This window comes from Cannabis sativa, chromosome 9 (genome assembly GCF_029168945.1).
Source record: "Cannabis sativa cultivar Pink pepper isolate KNU-18-1 chromosome 9, ASM2916894v1, whole genome shotgun sequence".
Classification (NCBI taxonomy): Eukaryota; Viridiplantae; Streptophyta; class Magnoliopsida; order Rosales; family Cannabaceae; genus Cannabis; species Cannabis sativa.
The window spans coordinates 4,910,438-4,931,222 of record NC_083609.1 but is presented as its reverse complement, the minus strand read 5'-3'; the positions used below and the strand labels follow the sequence as shown (position 1 = coordinate 4,931,222).

Genomic DNA, 20,785 nt, shown 5'->3' with positions numbered 1-20,785 from the left:
GAGGAATGAAAATATAGGAATAGGAATGGGAATGGGAATAGGAATAGGAATGGAATAAAATTTAAAATGCATAAAAAAAATTGATAAAAAAATTATTAAATTTTTTTTCTTGTTACATTGGAATGGTCATTCCTTTCTTTTTAAAATGGAATAGTCATTCCACCAAAATAGTGGAAAGAACATTCCATTGGAATGCTATTCCAATACTTTAAAATGCAACTAAACAAAGGAATGGAATAAAAATTATTTCCTTTCCATTTCATTTCATTTCATTACCTCCAACCAAACGCCACCTAAGTATTAACTCACTTGCTCAAAATTATAACTTAGATTTTTATTGATATAATCATTTTTTTTTTTAAGAAAAGAAGAAGAATATTGATAATTTTGTTGGTGAGATAAATGAGTAACTAATGATGAGTAAGCAAACACCACCTCCATTCATCCACCTTCACAAAATTGAATTTAACAGCCAATAGAAACCGAACACGTAAGCAAAATCGTGTCAGATGACGTGTCACCACGAGTGGCAACATGGTTGACTCTAGTCTAATTACAACTTCATCAACAAAATACCAAACTCACACCCACCTTCTCTCTCTTCTTCTCTTCTCTTCTCTCTCCGGCCACATTTTTCATCGGACGGTGGTGGTGGTGCGTTCGGCGAGATCAGATCGCGATGGCGGAAGACAAGTACAATCTCAAGAACCCAGCAGTGAAGAGAATTCTACAAGAGGTTAAGGAGATGCAATCCAATCCCTCTGATGATTTCATGAGCTTACCCATCGAGGTTCTCTTTCTCCGATCCCTTTTCACTTTCTTTCTTGTTTCCCCCCTTTTTCTGATTGGTTTTATGCTGATTTGTGTCAGAAAGTTATGGTTTTGATATCGTAAAATGCTTTTTATTTGGTTTAAGATTTTTATTTATTTTAGAAGAAAATTATAATGATATAAATTAACCAATTCTTTGGATTGAAAGGATTAGATTTTGTTATTCTACAGTTTTTTTTGGGTGATGGCATGAAGACATTGCACTTTATAGAATTGGGGTATTCAATTAAATTGATTTGGGGTCATTTAGGGCTCAAACTCAAAATTGATTTGAGGGTTTACGGGAAATGCTACGGATTTTGTTGAATTCATGGTTTTTATTTATCCTCCATGCGAAGAATTGTTAGGAAAATTATAATTGGTTTTTGGAGTAAACTTGTTGTGTGGATATGGAAATTTCCAATGGTAATGATATGCTTAAATCTCCATGTTTGGGCAACACTGTATCATCATGTACCATTACGATTGTCTTCCTTTGTTTCTTTGTTCTTCTCATTTTTTTTGTTCATTGTATTACTGCTATTTGAGTTTCTTCTGGTATTAATGAAGAATGTAAGATTTCATTTATCCCCAGATTGTGTGTAGTTTCTAAGATAAAAAGTTTTGTCAACAGGAAAATATTTTTGAATGGCAATTTGCAATCAGGGGTCCCCGTGATTCGGAGTTTGAGGGCGGAATCTATCATGGACGAATCCAGTTGCCTGCAGAATATCCATTCAAGCCTCCTTCATTTATGTTGTTAACGGTACCATTTGTGATCATCAATTACTTTCTCATGTCAACACTCATGCATAACATTCATTTCACTCTTTTGCTTGTTCTTTTCTCTGATACATGCTAAGAGTTCATTCTTTGTTTTTCTGCTTCAGCCGAACGGTCGTTTCGAAACACAGACAAAAATTTGTTTAAGCATATCAAATCACCATCCTGAGCACTGGCAGCCATCATGGAGTGGTAAACTTCTTTCCTATTATTTTTTTAAAATGTTTCTTCTTAGCTTGCATATTATTATTAGGTGAGAAGTTTTCTGTCTTTGATTTTAGAGAGGAGTTTGTCATAATGCCGAGAAAGTGAAATTAGTATAATAACTTGTTTTAACAATGATTGACCGTGAAAGTCAATTTGCAAAATATTTTTTGTGTGTGATTTTAATTAAAGTCATTTTATACTTCTAAGGCATATACAGTTAAGTGTTCATTGCTTATTAATTATGCTGTTCCTGTTGGCAGTGCGGACTGCCTTAGTTGCACTGATTGCATTTATGCCCACAAGCCCAAATGGTGCATTGGGCTCACTAGACTACAAGAAGGAAGAGAGGCGTGCTCTGGCTGTTAAATCTCGGGATACACCACCCAAATTCGGTACCCCTGAACGTCAAAAATTAATTGATGAGGCAAGTTAGACTGTTTCACTTGCATGATTTAGCTCAAAATTTCTAGTTTTCATTCATATTCTCTGACTCTTAATAGTGCTATAACTAACACAATGTTTATCAGATTCATGAATATATGCAAAGTAAGGCACCTCCTGTTCCTCAACCCAGCCCATCGCAGGCACCTGAAGAACAACCTTCTAAAGAGGATGATGCTCAGGCGAGTTCTCAGAATGTTGTGAGTAGCGTGCCTGTTGCAGAGGGGCTACCCGATGCATCAGAAGAGGAGACGGCCATTGAAGAACGCCAGGAAGTACATGCAGATGCCAATGCCGGACCTGTACCTGTACCTGCAGAGATGAGAACATCATTTGTGGCTCCACCGAATGACACAAGTAATCAGGTGATGCATAGGCGAGAAACAACCAGGGTCCCGAAACCAGCCGATGATCGAATGTTCACATGGGCTGCTGTTGGACTTACCATTGCAATTGTGGCTCTTTTGTTGAAGAAGTTCATGAAAGCTAGTGGACATGGTGCCTTTTTCATGAACGATTCTTAAGATCATAGGGATGATTTTTGTTACAAGCGTGGAAAGCTTAAATTCTGAACTGATACTATATAGTTAAAAGAAAGACATCTATTATAACCTTTTTTTTTATATAATTTGTAACATATTATAATTATTATCTTAAAATACACATTGTAATAATAATAATATATTATTCAACTGTTCATATGACATGGGCGATGTTACCGCTGTTTTGGTTTGTGAGTAATGAAAAAAGCAAAGGAATATTAGGTATTAAAATAGTATTTTCTTCTCCACAATTTTACTCAAATTTGTTCACAGATTGTTATGAAATCATCAAAATACTTTTTAATTAAATTATATGTTGATTTATACATGACATCTAGCAAAAAGATTCTTGTTCTAATAGTTTCTTTTTCTAGCTTTATTTTTCTTTTCCCCCACCAAACAAACTTGCTCTAACTTCACTTGAGAGGATGAAATTGCCTTACAGAGTAAGAAATCAAATTTTGCAATTTATATCTACATTATTTCCAGATAATAGATCTCAAAAAAAATCAGTAAAATATGGCAGTACGATACAAACCAAATCCTACTAATCATGTTAGAGTTGTGTCAGGATTTACAAATTTTCAAGGGGTGAGATGAGCATTGTACAAAAAAAATGCTTAGCAGAGTTAATATGGGAACAATTAGAGAACCAAATGATCATCAGCAGGTAACAAGAGGCTGCAATTTCTTATGCAATGCCTTGTAACATTGGAGACTGCAGAGAGGAAGATTAGATTTCGAATCTCGGTACTTGTATGTATTTGTACAATTTGGCCCTGCACATCTTTCCCTTGGAGGAGGATAACTGAAAATTATGTCCAGTAAATAAATCATCACATAAGCATAACAGGTTTTATTTAAACTAGTTCTAACATAAAGCTAGAACTACTTGTCAGTTGAACAGTAAAACCTTGTTTACCTGCACTGAACTGGATTAAATAAACTTGGTAAGCCAATATCATCGGAGAATGTAACGATGGATCCACTCGGATTATTAACCCATCTAACAGTATTTGATGAAAGTGTGAGGGCATTGGCAGCTTTTCCCTGCAGGAAGCAACAGACACAGACTTATAGTCAACAATGTATCATAGCAAGGTTTCACAAAAGAAGAATGTTCCTTATATTTGCAATCACCTGTAACCACTCGTCTCTATGTTTCTTCATTTTCTCTTCCCTTTTCCTTCTTCCAGAATCTTGGCCAAGTATCTTTTTTATTGCCTCAGCCTAAGAGTATAAAATGCTTCATAAGACAAGAAACCTCATGAAAAGAGATGTTAACCATAATAATGCAGCATGGTATACAAACCTCAGCCTCCCGAGCCGCTTTCTCTGACTGCATTCTACGTTTCTGTGCAGCCTCAGCCTTCTTTAATTGTTGTTCCAGTTCAGAGGGCTTATCCTTTTTTCCTGTAATCAGCCAAAAAATAGGGTGATAAAGAGATAATTAGATACTACACATGCATACGTACCAGGGGGCTATACACACACAAGAAAAATCAACAAAGAGGAAAAGAAAACACTTACTTCTAGATTTGGAAGAAACTAAGTAATTTGAAACGTCAATAGAACTCGCTGACAACCCATTTAAAACCTCTTGGCCTTGCTGCATGGCTCTAGTTCGTGTAGTTGGGATTGATTCCTTCCATTCTTGCACATAAGGACTAGGACACTCCTTTTTTAAATTCTTCCCAGCAGATCCAGGTTCCTCATCAGATATCACTTCTTCTTCGGCCATGTAGTCTATATCCTCGAATTCTTTCTCCGGTCTTGACTTCTTTCTACTTCCCAGCTTTGGCAAAACATAATCTCCAACAGCATCATTATACAACCCATCTACCATCAAACGACTTTTTGGAAGCTTCAAAACCACGTGTTCTTGGTGGCTTCTGTAATCCTTCCCATTTTCATTGCCACCAGAGTTTTTAGAGGCCCTAAGCCTCTCAAGGTAACGAATTTCTTCATCTTCATCATCATCATCCTCATCCAATCTAGCATCCAAGGCTCGTCTCTTAGGAACCCGATTGCTCTTACGAATAGGTTCATGGTGAGCAGGAATTCCCCTTGAACCATGCCCCTTTTGCGAGCTAAAATCATTTTTTGACATATCCTTCCATCTAACTCCAAAACCTCTCTTTTTATCTGAAGAACAGGAATGATTTCCATTTTTGTCATCCTGCATCATTAGTAATATTTATATAGCTATTTATACCAAAAACTATCATCACAATTAAAATCAATGCACAATCCACGAATGTGAGAAACTGATTAATATATCCTAGAGTGAACTTTCAGAAAAATCAACCATAGACCAGAAAAGCTAAGTGCTTCTGCAAAATAAAATCACTACACTAGGCCTTGATAATTTGACCAGTTACATTCTAAAATAAAGCTTTTGTGTGGAATGAGACCTGCCAGTAATTGCCTGATTTAAAATATTAGAGCATGTTACCTGAGGAAGCGGCTTCTCCCGAGTCGTGAAGGCAGTCACAGAGCAAGAAGAGTTTCTGAAAATGGTGCTATCACCATAGGAGAAGTCATCTGTGGACTTGGTATGGATTGTATGAGTAACACCACCCACTTTGAGTTTCAACTTCTTCAGCTTGTTTTCTCTTCCCAATCCATCAGAAACAGCTACTCTATTATCCCCAATATCTTGATTTTTAATATTGTCTCCATTGCTATAAACCTCTGCTGACAATGTCAAAAGATTGAAGTTTTCTAGAAGTGAATGTGAATCAACCCGAGGCCTTCGTGATGCGTTACTCCTTCTCTTTCTTATAACAGCTAACTCAGGTCCATCCAAACTTTCCATCATTACAAATTTGAGGGTTGAATATCAAAATCAAACAACAACATTACTCTTAACCTGAACATTGTATTCAATTACAAAGAGTTAATACCTATAAAAGTATCTATGAGTTATATATATACACACACACACCACAAGTAGTTACTACTACTAGCAAGAAATTAGTAGAAGATTTCTAGTAAATGATTACCAAGAAAAACACAAATGTAGATTGCAGACTACTTAGGCAAAAAAAAAAAGTCAGTGATTACAAAAATGGAATAAAAGTTAACAAAATTTTAGATAAAAAATTCACCCAATATTCCATTTACGTGCAGAGGAAAACAGAACACAGAAGCTTAAAACGTTCTACAAACAAAAAATAGAAAAGAAATCACAAAACTCAAAACCCTTTTTCACTATCTTCCTTCACTTCCTAACCAACAAAACAGAAATTCCAGACCCTCATTTTAGTACAAGAGTTCATTCCATGGACTACCTTAAAGCTCAACACAAACAAACATCCCAGAAAGCTAAGTGATACTCATAAGCAACAATACATTTTCCGTTAAAGAACAATTCCAGGAATTTTTTTCAAGAGAAACAAACAAACATGAAGAAGAATATATAAAAAAGAAAGTGAGGAAGAGCCAGAAAAAAAAAAACTTACGTGAAAGAAGAAGAAAGAGAGGAAGCATGAGAGGTCAATAATGGAGTAAAGAAGAAAACAAGTGGAGGAGGAGAGTGTGGTTTGCCATTTTTGGGAAGGAAAAAGCAGAAGACCCAAACTCTTTTATCTGCCATATTATTTTTCACCATTTTTATCTTCATTTCTTTTCTTTATTATTATTATTATTATTATTATTATTATTATTATTTAAATTTTCTTCAAAGCTTTAAGAGTAGATATTAGATAGAGAGCAGAGCACACATTGTTATGGAGTGAATTATTCAGACATTTGAATGGGCCTCAAATAATGGTAAAAGCCCACCCAGATCTATGGGCCTGCTTTCTGAGACTCTGCCCGCTTTACTTTATTTATTTTGTTTTTTTGTTGGGAATTTACAAAGAGAAATTAGAAAAATTATACTTTAAAAATTCTAATATTTTATTCTTAAACCAATACATTTTAAATTAAAAAAAATATGACACTTTTATAAAAAAACTCAAAAATAACCCTCACATAACTCAATCCCATTTTTTCCCAACCCGCACGTGCATCGGACCCCCCATCGGACCCGTCGAACCCCATCGGACCCGTCAGACCCCATATTCGGACCCCTCCATTGGCCCCATCGGACCCATCGGACTCATACAGTCGGACACCATCGGACCCACAAAGTCGGACCATCGGACCATCGAACCATCTTCTTCCCCAGATCCGAAACGCCAATCTCTTCTCCATTCACGGATCCGAATCCTATTTTCACAAAAAAATTCTTAAACCAATACATTAATGTTTCACAAACAATCCCAAACAAAATAAATTTTTTAACCCTTTCTAAAAAAACAAAAAAAAAACACAACATACCTTGGACATTTTCGCTTCGGGTCACCACCGTGGTCGCGGGCTGAGCGTTGATGGTCGAGGGTTGAGCGTCGACGGTCGTGGGTTGAGCGTTGACGGTCGTGGGTTGAGCGTGGGTTGAGACCGGTCGACGTCTGCTGGGGGTTGGGGATTTCGTGGGTTGCCGTGAGTTGAGAGAGAGGCTGAGATTAGGATTTCAAATGTGAGGAGTAGTTTTGGAAAATTAGTAAAGTGGCCATATATGACCAATTTTAATAACTATGCATTTAAAGGAAAAATTATAAGGTGTTTTAAGTATGGAAATTCAAATTTCCCATTAGAAAATCTAAAAGTTTTGGGTAAATTGCGGCATAAATACATAATGTTTCAGATTTTATACACTTAAATACCTAATGTTTATTTTTGGAGGCAAAAATACCTAATGTTACAATTCTCTTACACCGTTATTACCACTTTTGTTAATTCATAAATATGGACACGTGAAGGGTTCAAATGCATTACATTTATTTTTATTTTATTTTAAAACTTAATATTCTTAATATCAGAAACTAAATGTTACTTGTTTAAAAAAAACGTGTTCTCATTAACAATTTTTATATGATATTGACACTTGAATTTGATAATCATATTCTATATACTACACTGGTTCACTCAGCTATGTTAATTTAGTATTGCATCTCTCTTATTTTTTAAAAAAATAAGTAATATTTAGTTTTTTATATTAAGTAATATTAAATTTTAAAATAAAATAAATAAATGTAATGCATTTGGGCCCTCCACGTGTCTATATTTATGAGTTAATAACGGAAGTGGTAATAACGGTGTAAGAGAATTGTAACATTAGGTATTTTTGTCACCAAAAATAAACATTAAATATTTAAGTGTATAAAATCGGAAAGTATTTATGCCGCAATTTACTAAAAAAATTTATTAACTTATATAGTTAACGCAAAATATTTGATGAGAATGATTATTTTAAAAAAAAAAATAAATATAAATAAATAATATACATTTTTTCTTATTTCCATATATTTTAAAAAATATGTTTTGATTTGTTTTTTCATCATATTTTGGCATATTAAAAATTAATATAAAACTAAATTAATAAATAAATAAATAAAATACAATCATTTAAGATTAAGAATTTAATGTTTCTAAGAAAAATTTAGAGACTAATTTACTAAAAAAAATAAAATTTAAAGACCAATTTGCTAAAACTTATATAATTTAAGAATCAATTTAGAAAAAAATAAAATTTAAAGAGTAACTTACCAAAATCTAGTTTAGGAAATATAAATGATTAATGCACCTATAATTGTTATTTTAAGTAAATAAGCATGCATTATCAATATTATTGTTAATAATAGCAAAAAATCTTCACTAAACAAAGAAAAACTACTAAACATAAGGCAAGATCATCAAAATATTTACACGGCTAATAATATTTCCAAAGTTTCCTAATTTAACTCAAAACCAACCAATTTTGTACAAACCAAAATCAAAAAACAAGAAAAGAAATTCTTACTTTCATTATCTTCTTCCATATTACTTCTTTATTAATTTTTCTTCTTAATTATTCTCTCTTTCCAAAATCATAATAACAACAATGGAGGAACAGCTAAAGCTTAAAATGAAGCTCAAGCTCAACAATGGCGTCCGACCACCACTGTTCTCAAACTCATTCATCATCTTCTTATTCTTCATTCTCTTTAACTCACCAACCGCATTTTGCGTAAGCCGAAACAACACACTCTTCGGACTTTACTTAACAAAATCCAAAACGGCGTCGTCTTCTTCCTCTGTTTCAACCCCACCAAAACAGAATCCAAAACTTCCGTCACCGTCAAAATCTCAGCAAACGTTTGCCGTTAAACCAAACCCTAACCAACCCACCACCACCACCGACAACGACGACCCCAAAAGCAACGACTACATCTTCTCACGTTCATCATCAATGCCGATTCCCACACAGCCACCGACGACAACTCCGCCGGAGATTAAGAAAATCTGCGACAACACCGATTACCCTTCTCTCTGCGTTGCTTCGTTAACCCCATTTTTGAGTGGGAGAGGGAAAGCGGAGCCGATTTCTCTTCTGGGTCTGGCTATTAAGGCGACGACTGTTCACGCCAAGAAAGCTCTGGCCATGGCGTCGAAGCTGGCGGCGGCTCCGGGAGCGTCGAAGGGAGATGTGATGTCGTTGGAGAGCTGTAAAGAGATCTATGATGATGCCATTTCTAACCTTGAAAATGCTAATGAAGCGGTGGGGAGTCGAGATATTGGGACGGTGAATAGTATGATGAGTGCGGTGGTGACTGATTCGGAGAATTGTGAAGACTCTTTTGATGGAGATTCGCCATTGTTTAAGTATGATGATAAGCTTAGGAAGATGGCTAGTAATTGTTTAGCCATTGCTTCTTTAATCAATTGATTATTATATAATTATATATTTAATTTATGTATGGTTTAGCTAATAATATAATATAATATATACATGTTTTTGTTATTTAGATTTTTAGAGTAATTTTAGTACTATGATTTATACAGTTGTTTAATATGAGAAATGCTAAAAACAAATCGGTTGCTTTGCTCCTAATTTGTATTTTTGTTGTTGTATTTAAGTATCAAATTCTACATCAATTGAATAATTGTTATAAAAAATAATTACTTACATAAATGACATGTCTTGATATTGTTTTGGGTAAATATTATTTTAAATTCTGTCTTTTTGTAAAATTTTTAATTAAATATTTAATTCTGTTAAATGATAAATTAAATATTATATTTTTTTTTTTAGGGTAACTGATACAGTTTAAAATAACAAAGTAATAAAGTTACGCAACAAGAAGAGGATTTTCTTCCATCTATAATAGTTCATTGTCTATCCTAAGAGCATGCAGAGATACCCTAGGAGAGCTAGACAATCAAACCATAATATCAGAAAAGAAAACCTCAAAACTGAGAGTTGTCACTTCCGAACCACTAGTAAAACACCAGCAAAATAAAGAGAAATTAATTAATACATAATAAATATTTAATAAAAAAAATGAAATTTCCCTTATAAATAAAATAAAATAAAATATGAAATTTTATATAAATAGTCACATAGAATTCTCTGACGTGATACTTATCTATTTTCATCTCCATTCCTGACGGTGATTACACTACATCTAATGTGTTATTATTAGAAAAAAACTAACCTTACAAAATTAAACTAGCCATATAATAACTTTACAAAACCAAAACTAGTTATGTTAGCCTTACAAAACTAAAAATAGTCATACTGACCTTACAAAATTAAAACTAGCCATACTGGCCTTACAAAACAAAAAACTAGCCATACTAGCCTTACAAAACTAAAATAGTCATACTGGCCTTACAAAACCAAAACTAACCACATTGGCCGTACAAAGAAAACTAGCCACATTAGCCATACAAAAAAACTAGCCACATTGGCCTTACAAAATCAATAAAAACAAACCGTTTACAAAACTAGATATATTGCCTTACAAAACCAAAAAACACGTGCCATAAAAACTAAAAAACCATATTAGTCATAATTAAAATAACAATATTGATAATTCCAATACCTTTAAATTAATAAAGACAATTTGACTCATAAAAAGAGCAACTACAATAGAGAACTTTCTGTAATGTAAATAAAAGGATAGAAAATCATGTAACTAAGATAATAAAAAATCATAAATAATCTAAATCATATTTAAAGGTCAATACAAAAAAGCCACCACTCAAGCAATTACATAAATTGTAATCAAAGACTTAACAGATAAAAATAATTAATAAATTAATGATAAAAAAATTTACTGTAATGTAAATAAAAAAAATGAGAAAGTAAATAATTAAAATAATAAAGATCATAAGTAAGGACTTAAAAGAAGAAAATATAATTAATAAATTAATGACCAAAAAATTCACTAACCTTAAATACAATAAAACAAGAAAATTAAATCATTAATAGCTTTATAAAAAACAAAATCATACATTTTAAGTAAAAAATACTAGTAAGAAGATCTAAAATATTACACTGAATTATAAATGGTAAGAAAAAATTAAGTGATAATATAAAAATACATTTTATTTAATGTAATTTAATGAGTTTCGTAAATCTTTTCCTAAAAAAGTATCATATATAATAATCAAGATCAATTAAGATATTGAAAATAAAATTGAAATCAATCACGAGATAAAATTGGCTCAACCATTAAAATGTAATCAAATTCTTAAATTAAATATATCATTAAAGATAAAAAGTCAAAAACCTATCAAGTAAAATTAGCCTAGTAAAACTTAATATATTATAAAAGCTATTAAATTACAAAAAGTAATTATGCTCTTTAATTTGAAAGAAAGTCAAAAACAAACATAGGAAAAACATCGTAAATAAAGAAAATATAATTACTATTTGAAAAATAAGAAAACAAAATAATCTTAATAAATTGACTTTTATCACATTAAAAGACTAAATAAATGGAAAAATAAAACTAATAATCTGACGATTAAAAACTAATTTTTTAAAATGGTAATATGAACTCAATTTTTGTTAATTTTTTTAACATAACCAAAGCATGATTTTGTTATTTTAAATAATTGATTTTTGTGTAATAGTTTTATTTTGGTTACTTTATAAAATTAGTTTTTTGTCTTAAATTTTTAACTAGTTGATAAACGTAATTAGTTTCTTTGTGTTAAATTCTAATATCCAATTACGACATTTAACTCTGATGACGATGATAACTCCGTTGATTTTTCATATGATTTTTTCGGTAGTAATAACAACTCTGTTAACATTTTTGACGGTGTTAAAAAATTCTACTAATTTTTTCAACAATGATGACAAGTTTTGATGACTTTTCTAGTAGCAATAACACATTTCGATAATATTTGACTGATGAAATTTCCAACAATATTTTTTTTTTTGAATAAAAATTATAAGATCTATTAATTAATAAATTCGTTCAAAACAATAGGACGTACTTCAGAGGAACAGTCCTCCAACTGAAGCACACGACCTGTAGAAAAACAAGAGTCTCTTGCCAAGCTGAGCCAACTTATTTGCAGATTGTTATACAAAACACAAATCAACAAAAGATAAAGCCAAAAGCAAATTTCGAACATCTTGAACAATAAGACCAAACTGTGAAGACATAAAAATACCGCTCTAAATCGCTTGGACACACATTAAGCTATTTGTTTCCAACATGACTATCTCACGAATGAGTAGCAATCCAACTCAATGCTTATTTAATGCCTATTATCTCAGTAATTTCAGGTTGAAACACATCCAATCTTCTCCTTCTTGAATGCTTCTACCATAATACTATGATGATTCTGAGCTACACAACCCATGCCAGAAGAGAAGACTCGAACTATAAAAAACTAAAAGGAAAAGACTAAAAAACTACGTCAAAAGACAAGACTAATAAAAAAAACTAAAGAACCATGTCAGAAGAAGAAGGAGAATTTTTAAGGTACGAATAATCAATATATCAAATTTCCAACGATATTTATTCTTAAAAATCTTGTTAAAATTTATGATATTTTATTAGAGTTTCATTTTTTAATTGTTTTTTTCTCCAAATAATCGTATTTTGTACAATAAGTTTTATACCATCAAGATGTAAATTAACTTTTTTCCCCTCATATTTTTGTAAAGGGAAATTTAATTTTCTATACTTACATATACCTAATATTTTTTTCTCTAAACACATAACATTTAATATTTGTGAGATATGACACATTTTAGAATATTCCTAAAATACCCTCATTTACATTACCGTCTCCCCTCTCTCTTCTTCTCTCTTTGTTATAAACAAAAAAAAATTGAAAAAATTAAAGTGGGCGTCGGGCCCTACATCGGGCTAGTCATTTGACCATCGGGCCCATTGGGCCAATCCTATAAAATGAAAAAAAAATTAAAAAAAATAAAGTGGGCATCTGACCATCGGGCCGACAATCGGGCCCTACATCGGGCCCATCGGGCCAGTCCTATAAATAGAATTTTTTTAAAAAAAAATCCAAAATGGGCATCAGACCATCGGGCCCTACATCGGGCCATGCATCAGACCATCGGGCCTTCATCTTCAAGCTCATATCAAACTAGAAAATCAAATTTTCTTGCCCAGAAATATCACAGACCCTAGATCTACTCCATCTAACCCTATATCGAATCAAGAATGCACATATCCAACCTAAATCTATCAACTAACAACATTTTCACCATAATCAATAAGAAAAACAAATTAAAAAACCGAAAGGAGAAAGACTCGTCGCGTGCTCAGTGGATGGGTTCCCTCCGTGGGGTGGTGGGTTCGGTGGGCTTTTCGTTCGAGTGTGGATTCGTGGGTGGTGCGATTTCAAACGCGAGAGAGAGAGAGAGAGAGAGAGAGAGAGAGAGAGAGAGAGAGAGAGAGAGAGAGAGAGAGAGAGAGAGAGAGAGAGAGAGAGAGAGAGAGAGAGAGAGAGAGAGAGAGAGAGAGAGAGAGAGAAGAAATGAGGGGGCTAAAATTGGGTTTAAGTAAAAGTTATCCCATTTTATAAATTATGTATGGTTTTAGATTAGGATACCAATTTTAGTCCCTAATATGCATATAATTTCAAATTTCCCTTTTCTAATTGTTTTCCTTACCATTAAAAGATGATCATTTATTAAATATATAAAAGAACTTAATATGAAATCTATTTTTTTTTTTTTTTGAGAAAAAATATGAAATCTATTTATATATATAGTAAAATATTATTTTGAAACCAAAATAATATAATTTTTGTATAAACTACCAAATAAATTATATTACAAAATTTATTTTTAACTTATACTTATACTGAGCGGCGAACTCATAAAATTTTACCCGTATTAATGTAAATTCAAATAAATAATAAATATATATATACAATTAAAAAATTATTAAAATTGTAATATTTCATATTCATAAATCAGTAATAAAATATATTATAAATGCTAAAATTTAAATTAATATAACTAATAATATAATAACATATATCAATACTAACATATACAGTCAACAAACTGATAGTAACGAAAGTTGAAAAAATATAATATTTAAAATTTAATTCGTCGAAAAAAAATATAGTATATAGTGCATAAAATTAAAAATATAAAGTTATGTCACAAATAGTTTTATATATTTTTGAAGAAAAAATAAATATATGCATACACTTGACTAGGACTGTTCATAGAAACCATCAAACTGCAGTTTAAATTCAAACCGCAACAATCTGAACTGCTGTACACCTTAACTAACGAAATTGTTTTTGGTGATTCGGTGATAACTCTATGGTATAGAGTTAATTTTTATGCTTTTAAACTAAAGTATTGTGAGGAGAGTAATGAAAATGTGTTTATTTTGCTTAACTTTAATTAGTTTTAGTGTTATTTTCTATTTAGTAATCTAACCTTTGAGTTTTGTAAATATTGATATTGTTGGGTGTGTTTTTCCAATTAACTGTGCTTATTTTGTTGAAAAAGGAGGAATTAAATTGACAGGTAAAAGAGAAAGAAGCAAGGAAGAAAAAGAATACAAGCTGGAACTGGGTTGATTGCTGAAGCGATGCTAAAGCAATGCTGAAGTGAATTCAGCATCCTGGCAGTGACGTGGAATCACGAATTTCACTTATCCACCTCATCAATTTCGGTCCAATCACTCAAATTGCATCAGCTAGCTGACATGGAAGAAAGGAGTCTCACCCTAGTGGGCCAAAGTGGAAAAGTTTGGGCTTCTATTTTGGGTGAGGAGGTTGGTACCCTAAAAACCCAACATGAAAAAGAAAAGAAAAAAAGGAAGTACACATAGTCATCTTCATCATCTTGTATGTACAGTACGGGGCAGCTGCCATTTTTTCTATGGAGGAGCTTTAATTGCAGCAGGAAGTACAACAAAGAAGAAAGAGAGGGGACCAAGCCTAGTGTTTTAATTTTCTTTACCCTTTCTTGATAGTCTTCTTTATTTTTCTCTTTGTTATTGTTGTTTGTACTTAGTATTCAAAACTTCTTGAGATTGTAAATTTGGGCAGCAGCCATGGATGAAGTATTTTTAGCTTGGATTTTATCTTTTTATTTGAATATGAGCTAAGCTTTTGAGGCTTGAATGACTATGAACTTCTAAGTTGGGTATGATTAAATTTTAAGCTTACTTTAGTATTTGTTTGCCTTTGTTCATTCAAGTGAGTTTCATTTTAATTGATTGTTGTTTTTTGGCCATGAATAACAATTTGCTAAGCTAGATCTTGTACCGGAAGGGCTAGATCTAGTAGTTCAACTTGAATGAAGCAAGTGAAAACCTAGACTTAGGCTATTCTTTGTAAGTGGGATAGGAATATTTCATTTACCTTGCATAACTCACCAAATTAATGCTTGAATAGTGTTCTGCTTGCTGGTTTGATATAGGGATATATTAAGCTAAATGGTAGAACTAAAGTTGTGAGTGTTGGAAAATTCTCACAAGCCTAGAGGAATTTGTTGTTATCTCTGTGCAGAATGCTAAAGTAATGCTGAACCAATCTTTGTCTTATTTGTAAAAAACCTGACTAGAAGGAATTAGTTATTCAAGCCATTTTTGCCATATTATATATTTTTATCTTGCAAACAATTTTTCTAGCAGCAGTAGTTTTAATTTTAGCAAGTTTAATTCTTGTCAATTTTAATTTTGAATCATTACTCAACCATTTACATATTATTTCTTTTTATTTTAAGTTGTAATTAGTTGATTTTATATCAAACTTTGTTTGCAATCCCTGTGGAGACGATCTTACTTATCACTTTATTACTTGTGTGACTGCGTATACTTGCGTATATAATTTTCACAACAAGTTTTTGGCGCCGTTGCCGGGGATTGAAACTAAAAATTGTGTATTATCAACTATTTTGCAATTTATTTTCTGGTTTAAGGTTTTAATCCTATTTGGTGCGCTGAATTTTTATTTTTCAGGTGTAAACTAGTGTATGAACGAGCAAGAAGAAGACCTTGAACTTGCTCCTATTGACCCCGAAATTGAACGCACTTTCAGACAAAGGAGGAAGGAACAAAAGGCTAAAAAACACTGCAATATGGCCGATGGGTTTGAAATTGGGGGTGCTCATAATGAAGCCAATCCTATTGCTTTGGCCGATGATAGAGCCCGAGCAATAAGAGAGTATGCAGCCCCTATGTTCAATGAGCTTAATCCGGGTATTGTGAGACCCGAAATCCAAGCACCTCACTTTGAGCTCAAGCCCGTCATGTTTCAAATGCTCCAAACGGTTGGTCAATTTGGTGGGTCGCCAACGGAAGATCCTCACCTCCATATTCGCTCATTTTTGGAGGTGAGTGATTCTTTCAAGCTACAAGGAGTAAGTGAAGAGGCTTTAAGATTGAAGTTGTTCCCATTTTCCTTGAGGGATCGGGCTAGAGCATGGCTTAACACTCTTCCTCCCGATTCGGTGACTAATTGGAATGACTTGGCTGAAAAATTCTTGAGAAAGTACTTTCCTCCAACAAGAAATGCAAAGTTTCGAAGCGAGATCATGTCCTTTCAACAGTTGGAAGATGAGACTACTAGTGATGCATGGGAAAGATTCAAGGAGTTGTTAAGGAAGTGCCCACACCATGGTATTCCTCATTGTATTCAACTTGAGACATTTTACAATGGTCTCAATGCGGCCTCTAGGATGGTGTTGGATGCTTCCGCTAATGGAGCCATTCTTTCCAAGTCTTACAATGAAACTTTTGAGATTTTGGAAAGGATAGCTAGCAACAACTATCAATGGTCAACTAATAGAGCTCCTACAAGCCGAAAAGTAGCGGGTGTTCTTGAAGTAGATGCTTTGACCGCTCTAACCGCTCAAATGGCCTCAATGACCAACATTTTGAAGAATATGAATATGGGAGGAAGTGTGCAACCAGCCGCTGCCATTCAAAGGGCAGAAATCTCTTGTGTGTATTGTGGTGATGGGCATACTTTTGAAAATTGCCCCTCAAATCCAGCTTCGGTGTGTTATGTGGGTAATCAAAACTTCAACCGCAGCAACAATCCATACTCAAACTCCTACAATCCGGCATGGAAGCATCATCCGAACTTTTCATGGGGAGGTCAAGGGGCAAGTTCAAGTGGAGCACAAGGACAAGGAAAGCAATCATTCCCACCGGGTTTTTCTCAACAACCAAGACCTCAACAACCTCACCAACCTCAAGGCTCTCAAACTAGTTCTTTGGAGAGTTTAATGAGAGATTATATGGCCAAGAATGACGCTGTAATTCAAAGCCAGGCAGCATCTCTTCGGAATCTTGAAGTTCAATTGGGGCAATTGGCCAATGATTTGAAGAATAGACCACAAGGCACCTTGCCTAGTGACACCGAAAATCCAAGAAGAGATGGGAAGGAACATTGCAAAGCGGTAAGCTTGAGAAGTGGAAAAATAATTGAGTCAAACGTGGCTGCAAAAGGCAGTAAAGAGCCCTCTTCAATCCAAAAAGAGGGGGAAATGAAGAAAAAACCAGCAACTTCGGATGCTGAAATTCCCCCAGTAGTTACAGCATCCAGTCAGCATTCTGCTGCAGAAAAGCCTTTGCAAAAGCCACCTCTACCATTTCCTCAACGATTCAAGAAGCAGCAAGACGATGGGCAATTCCGGAGATTTCTTGATGTTCTAAAGCAGCTCCACATCAATATACCTTTAGTGGAAGCTTTGGAGCAAATGCCAACTTATGTGAAGTTTTTGAAGGATATTTTGACAAAGAAAAGGAGGCTTGGCGAGTTTGAAACGGTCGCTTTGACGGAGGGATGTAGTGCTATGTTGAAAAGTAAAATTCCACCCAAATTGAAAGATCCGGGCAGCTTTACAATTCCAATTTCTATTGGGGGTAGAGATGTTGGAAGAGCTCTTTGTGACTTGGGAGCTAGTATTAATCTCATGCCGATGTCTACTTTTAGAAAGTTGGGAATTGGAGAAGCGAGGCCAACCACCATCACTTTGCAATTAGCGGATCGTTCCATGGCTCATCCGGAAGGGAAAATTGAAGATGTGTTGGTGCAAGTGGATAAATTCATTTTTCCTGCTGATTTTATCATTCTAGACTATGAGGCCGATAGAGAAGTTCCGATTATTTTGGGAAGGCCATTTCTTGCTACCGGAAGAACCTTGATTGATGTACAAAATGGGGAACTCACTATGAGAGTGAATGATCAAAAAGTCACTTTTAATGTGTTCAATGCTATGAGATTCCCGGATGAGATTGAAGAATGTTCACGTTTGAGTGTGATTGATTCTATTGTGGCTGAAAGTTTTCACAAGGAAGTGTGGAAGGATGAGAGGGTGATAAGCTCTCTTGAAGATCTTGAAGCTTTGAGTGAAGATGAAGAAACCCAAGTTGCTTGGGTTGAGCCGACGCAACCTTTCCCTAAATTCAAGAGATCTTTTGAGTCTTTAGAGTTGAAAGAAAGCAATTTCAAGCCTCCAAAGCCTTCCATCCAAGAACCACCACAGTTAGAGCTGAAACCTTTGCCAAGCCACCTCAAATATGCTTATTTGGGGGAGAATGAAACGCTGCCAATAATTATTTCAGCGTGTTTGGAAGCTGAAGCTGAAAGTTTGTTGCTAGAAGTGCTGAAGAAACATAAAAGAGCGATTGGGTGGACTATGGCAGACATAAAAGGGATTAGTCCAGCGATTTGCACGCACAAAATAATCCTAGAATTTGTTGTAGTAACTCCATTGAGCATCAACGAAGGTTGAATCCTGTTATGAAGGAAGTAGTGCGAAAAGAAGTGATAAAGTGGCTGGATTATGGTATTGTATACCCAATTTCAGATAGTTCATGGGTTAGTCCTGTCCAATGTGTGCCAAAGAAAGGAGGAATCACGGTGGTGGCTAATGCGAACAATGAGTTGATTCCTACTCGAACTGTGACAGGTTGGAGGGTGTGTATGGACTATCGGAAGCTCAACAATGCTACTCGGAAGGATCATTTCCCGCTGCCATTTATTGACCAAATGTTGGATCGTTTGGCGGGAAAAGAGTTTTACTGTTTTCTTGATGGTTATTCGGGTTACAATCAGATTTCTATAGCACCAGAAGATCAAGAGAAAACCACCTTCACTTGTCCATATGGCACCTTTGCCTTTAGGAGGATGCCATTTGGCTTGTGCAATGCTCCCGCGACTTTCCAAAGGTGTATGATGGCTATTTTCTCGGATATGGCTGAGAGTATTTTGGAGATATTCATGGATGATTTCTCTATCTACGGGGAATCATTTGGGATTTGTTTGGAGAATTTGGAGAGAGTGTTAGCAAGATGTGAAGAAACCAACTTGGTGCTTAACTGGGAGAAATGCCACTTCATGGTTCAGGAGGGTATTGTGTTGGGTCACAAAGTGTCTAGAAAGGGGATAGAAGTTGACAAGGCAAAGCTAGAAGTGATTGAAAAGTTACCAGCCCCTACCACGGTGAAAGGCATAAGAAGCTTCCTTGGACACGCGGGTTTCTATAGGCGCTTCATTAAAGACTTTTCTAAGGTGTCCAAACCCTTGTGTAGCTTGCTTGAACAAAATAGGCCATTTGAGTTTACCGCTGAATGTAATGAAGCATTTTCAAAGTTGAAGACGACTCTTGTTACGGCCCGTGATTGTAGCACCCGATTGGTTATTGCCCTTTGAACTCATGTGTGACGCAAGTGATTTTGCCATTGGGGCTGTTCTTGGACAGCGGAAGAATAAGACCTTTCACTCCATTTATTACGCAAGCAAAACTCTTGTTGATGCCCAGATTAACTACACCACTACTGAAAAAGAGTTGCTAGCGGTGGTTTTTGCCTTTGAGAAATTCGGCATCTTATCTTGTGGGAACCAAGGTTGTTGTGTATCTTGACCATTCCCAAGAATCAAGTATTTGATAGCCAAGAAAGAATCTAAACCGAGGCTCATTCGTTGGGTTTTGTTGCTACAAGAGTTTGACTTGGAAATTCGAGACGAGAAAAGGGACGAGAAAACAAAGTGGCGGATCATCTCTCTAGGTTGGAAACTAACAATCACGGCGGCCACTTAGAAGGAGAAATACAAATTCAAGACTCATTCCCAGATGAGCAACTGCTAGTGGTAGAGCAAACACGGGTACCATGGTATGCGTACATTGTCAATTACTTAGTTGGAGGTGCCTATCCACTGATTTTACCAAGCAAAGCTCAAAAGTTCCTTCATGATAGCAAGTTTTATTTTTGGGATGAGCCATACTTGTACAAGCAAAGGCTCAGATCGTATAATGCGGAGATGTGTGCCAATGAGTGAAGTTAGAAGCATCTTGGAGCATTGTCATTCAGCTCCTTATGGTGGCCATTTTGGTGGACAACGCACGGCCGCCAAAGTCTTTCAATCAGGATATTATTGGCCCTCTATTTTTAAAGATGCTCATGCTTTCGTTCAACAATGTCATCGCTGCCAGCGAGTGGGAAATATCTCCGCTAGGAATGAGATGCCTCTTAATTGTATTTTGGAGGTGGAATTGTTTGATGTTTGGGGTATTGACTTTATGGGGCCTTTCCCACAATCCTTTGGGAATCTCTACATTCTAGTGGCGGTGGATTACGTATCAAAGTGGGTAGAGGCAATTGCTAGTCCGAAGAATGATGCTCGAGTGGTCATGAAATTCCTTCATAGACATGTCTTCACAAGGT

At 34.7% G+C, this 20,785-nt stretch overlaps 3 protein-coding genes and 1 non-coding gene across 4 annotated transcripts; 2 read left to right on the top strand and 2 right to left on the bottom strand.

Annotated features, from left to right (window-relative positions):
- The first annotated feature begins 564 nt into the window (after positions 1-564).
- Positions 565-2,940, top strand: LOC115722496 (ubiquitin-conjugating enzyme E2 32). The gene is made up of 5 exons (XM_030651716.2): positions 565-790; positions 1,445-1,576; positions 1,701-1,785; positions 2,061-2,224; positions 2,328-2,940. The coding sequence occupies exons 1-5, from the start codon at positions 680-682 to the stop codon at positions 2,763-2,765; spliced, it is 930 nt and encodes a 309-aa protein (XP_030507576.2). The 5' UTR covers positions 565-679; the 3' UTR covers positions 2,766-2,940.
- Positions 2,941-3,230: 290 nt separating this feature from the next.
- LOC115722495 (uncharacterized) lies at positions 3,231-6,437 on the bottom strand. The gene is made up of 7 exons (XM_030651715.2): positions 6,248-6,437; positions 5,239-5,655; positions 4,314-4,962; positions 4,096-4,196; positions 3,924-4,013; positions 3,706-3,833; positions 3,231-3,591 (listed from the first exon to the last, which is right to left on the bottom strand). The coding sequence occupies exons 2-7, from the start codon at positions 5,602-5,604 to the stop codon at positions 3,447-3,449; spliced, it is 1,479 nt and encodes a 492-aa protein (XP_030507575.2). The 5' UTR covers positions 5,605-5,655; positions 6,248-6,437; the 3' UTR covers positions 3,231-3,446.
- A 2,115-nt stretch (positions 6,438-8,552) lies between these two features.
- LOC115723063 (pectinesterase inhibitor 4) lies at positions 8,553-10,228 on the top strand. Its single transcript, XM_030652471.2, has one exon. The coding sequence runs from the start codon at positions 8,713-8,715 to the stop codon at positions 9,535-9,537; it is 825 nt and encodes a 274-aa protein (XP_030508331.2). The 5' UTR covers positions 8,553-8,712; the 3' UTR covers positions 9,538-10,228.
- A 6,398-nt stretch (positions 10,229-16,626) lies between these two features.
- Positions 16,627-16,733, bottom strand: LOC115708412 (small nucleolar RNA R71). Its single transcript, XR_004009914.2, has one exon. It is a non-coding gene; the product is annotated as a small nucleolar RNA R71 (small nucleolar RNA).
- Between the last annotated feature and the right edge of the window lie 4,052 nt (positions 16,734-20,785).

Bases quoted from the DNA above. Each gene is read 5' to 3' on its own strand.
- LOC115722496 (XM_030651716.2), top strand. From the start codon at position 680: ATGGCGGAAGACAAGTACAATCTCAAGAACCCAGCAGTGAAGAGAATT. The intron at 791-1,444 runs GTTCTCTTTCTC...TTTTGTCAACAG, and splicing joins TCATGAGCTTACCCATCGAG to GAAAATATTTTTGAATGGCA. The intron at 1,786-2,060 runs GTAAACTTCTTT...TCCTGTTGGCAG, and splicing joins CTGGCAGCCATCATGGAGTG to TGCGGACTGCCTTAGTTGCA.
- LOC115722495 (XM_030651715.2), bottom strand. From the start codon at position 5,604: ATGATGGAAAGTTTGGATGGACCTGAGTTAGCTGTTATAAGAAAGAGA. The intron at 4,963-5,238 runs GTAACATGCTCT...CTAATGATGCAG, and splicing joins GGGAGAAGCCGCTTCCTCAG to GATGACAAAAATGGAAATCA. The intron at 3,834-3,923 runs GTGATTGCAAAT...TGCTTCCTGCAG, and splicing joins ATAGAGACGAGTGGTTACAG to GGAAAAGCTGCCAATGCCCT.
- LOC115723063 (XM_030652471.2), top strand. From the start codon at position 8,713: ATGGAGGAACAGCTAAAGCTTAAAATGAAGCTCAAGCTCAACAATGGC.